The sequence below is a fragment of the Cucurbita maxima genome, unplaced genomic scaffold (genome assembly GCF_002738345.1).
Source record: "Cucurbita maxima cultivar Rimu unplaced genomic scaffold, Cmax_1.0 Cma_Scf00001, whole genome shotgun sequence".
In the NCBI taxonomy this organism is placed as follows: domain Eukaryota; kingdom Viridiplantae; phylum Streptophyta; class Magnoliopsida; order Cucurbitales; family Cucurbitaceae; genus Cucurbita; species Cucurbita maxima.
This window is the reverse complement of record NW_019272017.1, coordinates 7,857,276-7,866,896: the sequence shown is the minus strand read 5'-3', so window position 1 is coordinate 7,866,896 and position 9,621 is coordinate 7,857,276. Positions and strand designations below refer to the sequence as shown.

The 9,621-nt window shown below is 38.3% G+C and overlaps 2 protein-coding genes across 3 annotated transcripts; both read right to left on the bottom strand.

Annotated features, from left to right (window-relative positions):
• Window positions 1–2,075: 2,075 nt before the first annotated feature.
• On the bottom strand, window positions 2,076–3,829 carry LOC111484608 (DNL-type zinc finger protein). 2 transcript variants are annotated; one of them, XM_023131333.1, is made up of 4 exons: window positions 3,609–3,829; window positions 3,380–3,497; window positions 3,102–3,230; window positions 2,076–2,568 (listed from the first exon to the last, which is right to left on the bottom strand). In XM_023131333.1, exons 1-4 carry the CDS (start codon window positions 3,755–3,757, stop codon window positions 2,458–2,460), a joined length of 507 nt encoding a protein of 168 aa, XP_022987101.1. In that variant the 5' UTR covers window positions 3,758–3,829; the 3' UTR covers window positions 2,076–2,457. The 2 variants fall into 2 exon arrangements, with proteins under 2 accessions (XP_022987101.1, XP_022987077.1); XM_023131309.1 differs by having other exon boundaries at window positions 2,195–2,568; window positions 3,380–3,503; window positions 3,609–3,823.
• A 499-nt stretch (window positions 3,830–4,328) lies between these two features.
• Window positions 4,329–9,498, bottom strand: LOC111499985 (phosphate transporter PHO1 homolog 1-like). Its single transcript, XM_023109273.1, is given in 14 exon segments — window positions 4,329–4,640; window positions 4,730–4,866; window positions 5,082–5,366; window positions 5,442–5,594; window positions 6,276–6,320; window positions 6,424–6,528; window positions 6,606–6,855; window positions 6,926–7,046; window positions 7,142–7,271; window positions 7,908–7,979; window positions 8,070–8,506; window positions 8,583–8,883; window positions 8,972–9,222; window positions 9,225–9,498. Coding segments are annotated over 14 exon segments (2,442 nt in total). The 5' UTR covers window positions 9,289–9,498; the 3' UTR covers window positions 4,329–4,549.
• Window positions 9,499–9,621: the final 123 nt, after the last annotated feature.

The window sequence follows — 9,621 nt, the reverse complement described above, 5'->3', positions numbered from 1 at the left end:
CAATTTTTATTTTATTATTTAAAGAATTAAATAAAAAAAAAAGTCAGGTAAGAAAATAACAAAACTAAAGGCAGCTTATATATATCCATATACAGAGAAAATAGAATGTGAGGGACATTTTTATTTGTATTTTATTATGTCGAATCTACCTTAAAATAAATAAAATTAATTAATTAATAAAATAAGTGATTGGTTAGCCGATCAACATAGTACCGTGTGTGAAATTATGAACTTTCTTTACTTAAGTATTATTTTTTATTAATTTATTATATGTAATCTTTGTTTAATTATTTAATGGGTTGAAGTCAAATATTTTTTATTAAATTAATTAATATTTTTCTAGTACTAATTTTTTAGTTAGCAATTCTTTTATTTATATCATTATATTAAAAAGTTTCATGTAAAGTAATTTTATTTTGAGATTCATTATTAGTTAATCATAAATAAATGGTTAGAATAATAAAATTTATATGAACTAAGCCTAAAAGTAGAAAAAAAATATAAATAATAAATGATATGGTTGGATTGGTAATTAAAATTTAATTAAACAAACAATCTGCCTACACGTGGGTGTTTACCAAAACTTCACGTATCTCATAAAATTTAATCATAATAATAAATGGAGAGATGAATTATTGGATTAACCTCTTTTGGTTTTTAAATATTTAAATATTTGAGTATCTCTTTATTTGTTTGTCTTGGTTGTGTTGACTTTTCACGAACGGGTTAGAAGATTTTTTAATTAAATATAAATAATATAGGACCAAAGTCGTTTTCGTACCCAATACTTAAAAGTATTAATATAAAATATTTATAATATCAAATGCGTTTGAACCATATATTTTAAGTGTTGCATCAAACTAATAAGAGACGAGGATGGCTTAACCCATTATAGGTGTCCCATGAGGAGAAGAAACCAAAAAAAAAACAAAACGCAGGGATGACGTGGAAGACGATGATTGGGCCAAGTATGAAAGTTGGTGAATTAATAACGGGGATGATGGGTCGGGTTCGATCTTGTGGTGCTCATGCCTCGGATGTGGTAAGGGTATTATTGTAATTTAAATGATTTTTCAGTGGAAAAAAGAAAAAAAGAAATCCCAAGTCGAAAATGTCGGCCGAATGATCATTCCTTTTTTTTTCCTATTTTCCTTTTCTACATTTATTTATTTATTTATATATTTTATTACTTCAATTCTGCTTTTAGAAATTTAAAGATTTATTGAAACAAACAAACTAAATGGTACCTATTAAAGCTCCAAATTTTGATAAATGCGAGTAATTTATAACAAATTTTATTTAAATTTTACGGAAATGTTCCCAAAAATGAACAATTATCACATAATTTCCTTCCACATCCTCTTATCTTCAATCAAGCCACCGACATTTCTTAGCGTTTCATTTGGGCCGAGCGGTGTTAGTAAAAGCCCAATTCTAAATGTACCATTTTAAAGATGGGCCGGTTGATATGAGCCCATTTATGAAAATAATATTTGGGTCGGGCCGAATACATTTGAATTTTGGAGCCTAGAAATCTGGTCGGGGTTATCCTTTATCAATGCCTTCTGATTCTGATCTCTGTTTCCAGAATCGGCGAGACACCCCACCGATTCAAAGCTGCGGCATCTACCTGACGGCCCCAGATGGTTGTGTTCTACCATGAGCTTCAGCTACGCGATCAGTGAACACCTCCACCCAATCTCTTTCACGTTCGTTGCTGAAAACTTAACAAAATTCCGTCCAAGTTCACAGCTAATAAATATTATTTTTTTTAGGCTTTTTCATTTCGAGTTTTTGCTCAAAGTTTTAAAACGCATTTTGTATGAAAGAAGTTTCCACACTCTTATAAATGTATCGTTTCCCTCTCTAACCTATATGAGATCTCACAATTGAGATCCTTATTGGCACACTGTCTAGTGACTTTAATACCATTTGTAACAGCTCAAGAAAAAACTTCAAGATGAAGTTCATCATTTAAACAAAACTTCTGGGAGCTTCAAAAAATAGGCAAACCGAGAGAGAAAGGATCACTCATCGTACGAGCCAGTCTGATGCAAGTGAGAGTACAAATGAACTTCTAATCAAAATTTATCACTAAGATGCATCGCGTCTTCCACATATTGTTCTATTGATTCAAAGAGATGATCAGTTCAATTATTCTCTTTTTTGGAGGTCTAACGATCGTAAGAGTCGGAGAATGAACTATCAAAGATAATTGGTGTCTTATACATTGTGCAAGATTGAAAATAAATATTAACAATTCTTTGATGCCTACAACCTTTCATTATCGATCAAATGCTACAGCCAACAATCCATTTTGCCTGCCATATCAGTCCCAGGAGGAATCAATGGGATTGCTAATAACCAAGAGGGATAAGAAGAAAAAAAAGGTGCACCAGCAATGTAAATGATATTTCAACAACGATTCAAACATGGAAATGACACCATTTAAACACTTCAAACTTGATCTGAATTTGAGTTCACATCCACGTCGTCATCTCGGAAGTCATACTCTACAATAAGACCAAGATTATCAACCAGTTTGTGATACTTTAGACACCCTGCACACTGTACAGAATATCAATTGGTAAGCATCGGACCACCCAAATTAAGAAACCCTGTAACAACATTTGCTACCATGAATCAATCATAAGCACTATCGCAAGCATCCAGAAGTCAAAAGCTCCCATAGAAATTCAAGAAACGATTGACACTTTCAATTCATAGTAAGTCAGCCAGTTTCATTCCAACGCCATACTGTCCTAAAAACTATCATAATTGCAAGCATTCAAGGGAATTCCAGCATCATAAAACCATCTTAAAATACTTAGACATGGATGCTTAAGATGGCTTCGACTAGATGACACCTCTTCCTTAGATAATTTACCTACAAATCATCACCGTCCTCATCAAAAGTGAGACCAACATCTTCCATTTTTTGTACAAAATTTCTTTCATCCTTCAGTTCTTTTATATGATATGAACATTTTTTTGCAAGTAGTTATATTTCTATAACCGCCAGAAAGATGCTGCTTCACTCTACATACTCCTCCTTTTGTTGTTTTGGAATACAACTTGCAAACAAAAGCACCAGCGCGTACCTGAACAAAAACAAGCCCCCGTTCGTAAGCTAATCGATTGATGAGCCTCTTCGTTCTATCACCACATTGGTTACAGGTAAACGTCACCAGCAAACTTCTTCTTGGAAGCTTTATATCAATGGCTGCCCCCTGCAAATCGAAGAAAGATAAACACAATCCATAAGTTCAAGAATCTCTAGCTCAATTCAACATGAAGCTTTAACTGATTCAAACAAAACACAGAATACTGGAACATGAAGAGATTCATTATGGAATTGATTTCCGCTAGCTATTCGTACCGTATCCGAATTTCTCTGTGCAGATTCATCGTCATCGCCAGAATCACCATCCACCAATCTTGAAACCGTAAGCACCTTATTTCGGTTTTCCCGAGTAACCGGTGCTGTACGAAAGCTTCTACTACTGGAAAAGAAATGCTCAAGCTTCTAGTGGAAATAGATGAAAGGAATAATAAAGAAAGCACAGTGAGGACGAGAATCCGAACGACGGAAGCTAATGATTATTTACCTAATGAAGAAGCCATTGCTAGGGTTTGCTTTCGAAGAGACGATAGGTCTGAATGCCTTGATAGATGGATGCGGCCGAGTCTGGGAAGGGTTAAAGGATTGCTGAAGAAGCGCGGGAGACGAAAAACACAGTGTCTTTGCCGCTGCCATGGATTCGGTGGTCGCTTATACAGTTCGCTCCCCTCCAGGTGCTTTCTACATACTCTAGAAAGCCGACATGTCGTATTTCTCCAACTACCAAAAACGACACTTCATCCTGCTGATTGAAGAATATTGGTACACCAACGGTAATTCCAACTGTTAATCCGTTGACATATAGAGTTTTTGTATGGATCACCTAAAAATTTGTGATAAAATAACCCCTTTTTTAAAACAAATTAAAGCTATACATGTTAATTGACATATAAAGTAAATGGTCTCGAGAGGATAATATCTGCTAACATCGGCTAACAGTAGGCTTGAACTATTACAAATGGTATCAAAGTCAAATACCGAACGGTATGCGAGCAGGATGCTGAGCCTAAGGGGAGTGGATTTGAGATCCCACATTAATTGGAGAATGAAACAAAACATTTCTTATGAGAGCGTGGAAACCTTTCTAACATACACGTTTTAAAATTTGAAGGGAAAGTTAGAAAGAAAAAGTTTAAAGAAGACAATATCAATTAGCGGTGAGCTTAAGCAGCATCTACAAGAATTTATTGATTGAAGAATAAAACTATGCAATTTTGAATGATTTTCATTTCATTGATCAAATCAGAAAAAATGGTATACAAGTGTATGAACTGAACTGTCCCAAATTTCACTGAACCACAACAAGAATCAAGTTGCTTCCTTGCTGATTGTGAAAGGGGACAATAAGATTCCTCTCGAAAAACACGTTCCACGAAATCATCGGTCCGTGTCGATTCGAATCCCGTTCGTGACTGCTGCTGATAGGCATCACTCTACCTCATCAACTTCATCAAATGGAAGTGGCACTGGATTAACTGCTCTAAATTTTCCAGCATTATTAAGATGCTCATTCTCCAACCTGGGCCATTGGGACAGATGCTTATTACAGTGACCAAAAAGAAGAACGACTCGAACAGTTCGATAAACCGAAAAGTTCGTAACTTTTACCTGAAAAAGTTCCACAGCCCTCTTCTAATGACTTCAAGAGCTGCTAAGAACAGTCCAGTAACTCTTGAATCAACATGTCCAAAAGTTGAATGAAGAACAGTTTGCAACCATGCAAGCCTAAGCATGAAGTTCAAGCCCTGCCAACATACCAAAGTATTAGATTCTATTTCCATCTTATCAGGAGGAGATTAAGAATATTGCTTTTTCCTTACTAAAATATGAGCCAATTAAGAGGAAATTTCAAGAATCATTTTGAGTGCTAAATCTTTTTCCATTGGGGACTGATAGATTTCTCTGCTACGAAAGTTATCGAAACCAAAAAACGGAGCGTTGTCGGGACTCGTGATTATACCATAGAGAAGTAGTAAATGGTCTTTCGTTTAAGCATTAGATCATTCCTAAGCCATGGATTTTTGGAGTTCACTTGAAGCAATCCCCAGTCCTTTACAAAGTCCCAATACAATTGGTAAACTGTTGCTCCACTTGACATGACCACCACAAGACATAGCCATCCAACTCCTTTGGCCTTGTCTTTCTCATATGCCACTTTGGCCCCAGCAGCCAACATTGCAGACACATACTTTCCTAGATTGACAAGGTGGCTTGTTTGTCCCTCATCAAACCAGCGCCTTGCACACTGAAAACACAAAAATTAGAAGGCTTGTTAGGCTTTGTTGATGAAAGTATAGTGCAAATGATATCAATCCTATACCTGCATTGCTCTCCAGTAGTAAGGTAGAAACGAAACGGCATAAGCGAGATCTCGGTAATGCTTGCCGTTCATACAGTAGTTGTAATTCTGTGTTTTGTAGCTTCCTGTTATGTAGTAACAGGCCATGTACTGGAGGTTTCGCAGCAACGGGACCTAAACCACAAACCGTTATGAGGAAAGTTGTTTTCTGTAACAGCTTAAACTCACCACTAGCAGATATTGTCCGCTACAGACCCTTACGTATCACCTTCAGCCTCACGGTTTTAAAATGCGTCTACTAGGGAAAGGTTTCCACTTCCTTAAAGGAATGTTTCGTTCCACTCTCCAATCGATGTGAGACCTCACAATCCACTCCCTTTGGAGCCCAACGTCCTCGCTGGCACACCGCCCTGCGTCTGGCTCTAATACTATTTGGAACAGTCCATGCCCACCACTACCGCTAGCAGATATTGTCCGTTTCGGCCCGTTACGTATCGCTATCAGCCTCATGGTTTTAAAACGCGTCTACTAGGGAGAGGTTTCCACACCCTTATAAGGAATGTTCCGTTCTCCTCCCCTAACTGGTGTGAGACCTCACAATCCACCCTCTTGGGACCCAGCGTCCTTGCTAGCATACCGTTCGGTGTCCAGCTTTGATACTAATTGTAACAGCTCAAGCCCACCACTAGTAGATATTGTTTGTTTCAGCTCGTTACGTATGGCCGTCAGCCTAACAGTTTTAAAACGTGTCTACTAGGGAGAGGTTCCACTTCCTTATAATGGATGCTTCGTTCACCTCTCCAACCAACGTGGGACCTCACATTTTTCGCTAAGAATGCTGATTTATAGACATACCTGACTACATAGCTGATCAGCCATGAAGAAGTCCATCATCACTACCTGCATAAAGTAATTGAGAAAGTGATGAGAACATTATAAGCTTCCAAGTTCACCTTGATGAAGCTAAAATGATGGAGGATGAATCATTGGAGAAAGGATTTACCTTGTAGAGAGGTGAAAACGCTATATTTCTGATCACACGTAGGAAACAGTAGCGACTCGATCGATAATAAACGTCGAAGGGGCACACGAGTAGCAGCAAGAACATCTGTGACATGAGGAAAATGTTTACAAAATCTAAGAGTAGCCTAGAGACCAAAATATGGCTTCATGTTGAGACATTACCAGCAAGAGAAGGCCAGGGATGACTTGAACTTGAGTATAAGAGTAGCCTTTTGAAAGCAGTGTCAAATGAACAAACATGACACCAATAACAGCAGTCATTGAAGTGGTACATATCAAGAACACGTCTCGATATTTAAGTTCCTTCGTCGCCGATAGCTCGAAAATGAAGCTGTAATTGATCCGAGTCTTTCTCCATGCAAAGATGTTGCAGCCATAGAGGAAGAAATGCAAGAACATCAAGCTGAACATGCTGTAAACATGTTTCATTTTGTTAATTACTTGCAAAGAGTATTAAGAAAAAGATGTACAAATATACTTGCCTAAGTATTGGATAGACAGTCTCCATGTAAAGAGAGAAAGGGTGCCTTTTGTACGTCCCCATGATATGAGCCATGATAACATAACCAGCTAGAAGCGCAATGAAGCAACCAGTGAACAGTCCTGTTCAGGGAAAATGGCCTTCAGTTCAAAGCCAAGTGGTGTGATGTGGGTGTGGGTGTGGCACAGCCTGGTGAATAGACACTAAAAGAACTCACCGACGAAGAAGGTAATGCCGTGTGACTCTTTACGCTGCTTTGGTTTAAGGTATTTCATGGCCTTTCTTTTGTCATCCTCAGCAAAGTTTTTGATGAACAGCTCCTCTACCTCATCTGCTAGCTTTGTAGCCTGTCATTTCCAAGACTTTACTCCAACTTTCTTTTTCAGGTTCTAAAATAATTTAAGTATTCATATGAATTTGAGGCCACAGGACAGACATGACAAACTATGAGACCAATAGCCACTTCACATTGTCTGAGAGCTTTTTCATGGGAAGATTTCAGCTGCTAATGATCTAAATCTAGACATGATCGGTTGGGGAGGAGAACGAAACATTCTTTAAATCTCTCCCAATCAGATGTGCTTTAAAAACCTTGAGAGGAAGCTCGAAAAGGAAAGTCCAAAAAGGACAATATCTACTAGCGATAGCATCGGCTATTACAAATGGTATTTAGAGCCAGACACTAAGCACGATGTGCCAACAAGAAGGCTAAGTCTGGAAGGAGGGTGGATATGAAGCGGTGTGCTAGTAAGAACGCTGGGCCTCGAAAAGGGTGAATTGGGGGTCCTACATTGATTGGAGAAGCGAACGAGTGCCAACAAAGATGCTGGGCCCCAAAGGGGTGGATTGTGAGATCCCACGTCGGTTGGAGAGGAGAACGAAATATTCTTTATAAGGGTGTGAAACCTTTCCCTAGTCGACGCGTTTTAATAACTTTGATGCTCTATTTGAATCGGTTTTTCGAATAATGATAACAAATTTACCTTGTCGGAGCTGTTGAAATAAGAACTTTCCACAACTTTCAGATAAATGGGAAGAACTTGTTTTCCAGTGACCTGCAAAAAAGCAGGATCTTTTATGATTACAAGCAAGATTTCAGAGGCAATGATGGAACAAATGAATTATGAGTACCCATTTTTACTTACTTTATCAAACTTCTTCAAAATCTTTATAAAGGCAAGCAAATTCAATTGCCTGTAAGTTTTGAGAAACCCCAGCCCCTTATACAGCTCAACAAAAGCTCCTTTGATCATCTTCTCTGCATGGTGCAACCTGGTCTTGTTAATGTGAAGTTTTGTTCCTTCATTGCATTTCTTTGAGTTCGCCAAATCTTCCCTGAATAAATGGCTTATAGCCGAGAAAGTCCGAGATGGGTTTGTCAGAGGAATGTTCATTTTTATGTTCTTCCCTTGAAAACTGATCACCCGACCGGAAAAGGATCTCCATTTACGATCCAAGATTTTAGTTCTTGTCGAATTTCCCATTTCTTCGGATCTTGGCGAGTCTGAAAATGCCAACTCTGTCTTCTCCAATTCGTCGTTAATGTTGTTCTCTTGGGACTGTTCTTGCTCTGTTTTGTCCTCTGCATATCAAAACAAAACATAAAACACACAACTACAGCAGATTCCGACAAGTTGGCAGCTCAGCTGATGATTTACCACAAGAAATCGTGTAGGAGATGGAACCATCCTCCCTAGAATCAGCTGCAATATCGCCGGTCTGTCGCCGGCGCTGGATCGCCGTTTTCAGTTCAATGAGAATCTCCAGCTGTTTCTTCAAGCTATCTCCTCTCTCCATGAACTCCGCCTCCTTTGTCTTGAAGAATTGATTCACTTTATTAAGCTGGAAATCCAGACATGAGAAGAAATTCTTAGCTGCAGCTGTGTCGGCAAATTGGTCGAGCAGCTCTGTTTCATACATGTCTCCCTTGCTGGCAGAGGAAGCAAGTTTCTTATGAACCTGTTAACAAAAGATTCCAACTTTATGATATATTATCACACAAGAAAGCATTCAGTATGGGAAAAAAGAAGAAATCGTAAGAGGGTACATGAATAGGTCCATGATCTCTGCGTTGGTGACCAAAAAAAGAGAGCTTTTTTATGGAAGACAAGAGGGTACTTGGCGCCGTACCGGCGGCGGGATTGGTATCAGTGTTAAGAAGATATAGTTTCTTAAGGTCCTTCTTTAGTTGTCGATAATCGACATAAGCATGTTTCCATTCAGGGATCAGCTGTCCCTCGAACTGCTTGGAGAATTTGACCATTTTGGTGTACTCTGTCAGTAGCAGAGTCTGAGAGAGGTAAAAGGAGGAGGAGGAAGAAGAAGAGGTTGTTGTGAGTGGTGAATGGAAGAGGGTAAGGCCATTATTTATGGGATGGAAAAAGGATGTGCTTCGTACTGATTCTCGACAGCACATTCTAAAATATCCTATGCTCTTTCTCCACTTGAAAGAGTATAGTGGTGAGCTTCGCCGGAGGTTTATGGACTGTCACCGGAAATGGCTGACTTACCGGCCAACATGGCTGGCTTTCATGAAGGTTTTGAAAGGGTGGGGGAATATAAAGGTTAAAACTTGTGGGACCAAGAGAAAGAGACCAAGCTAGGAAGAAGCCTAATTTCCCTTTCCCCTCAAAAAAAAAAAAAAAAAAAAAAAAAAAAAAAAAAAAAAAAAAAAAAAAAAAAAAAAAAAAAAAAAAA

Coding starts and splice junctions, on each gene's coding strand:
- LOC111484608 (XM_023131309.1), bottom strand. CDS start 3,757: ATGGCAGCGGCAAAGACACTGTGTTTTTCGTCTCCCGCGCTTCTTCAG. Junction 3,504..3,608: donor AGCAATGGCTTCTTCATTAG/GTAAATAATCAT, acceptor TTTCTTTTCCAG/TAGTAGAAGCTTTCGTACAG. Junction 2,569..3,101: donor GGGGGCTTGTTTTTGTTCAG/GTACGCGCTGGT, acceptor TATTCTGTACAG/TGTGCAGGGTGTCTAAAGTA.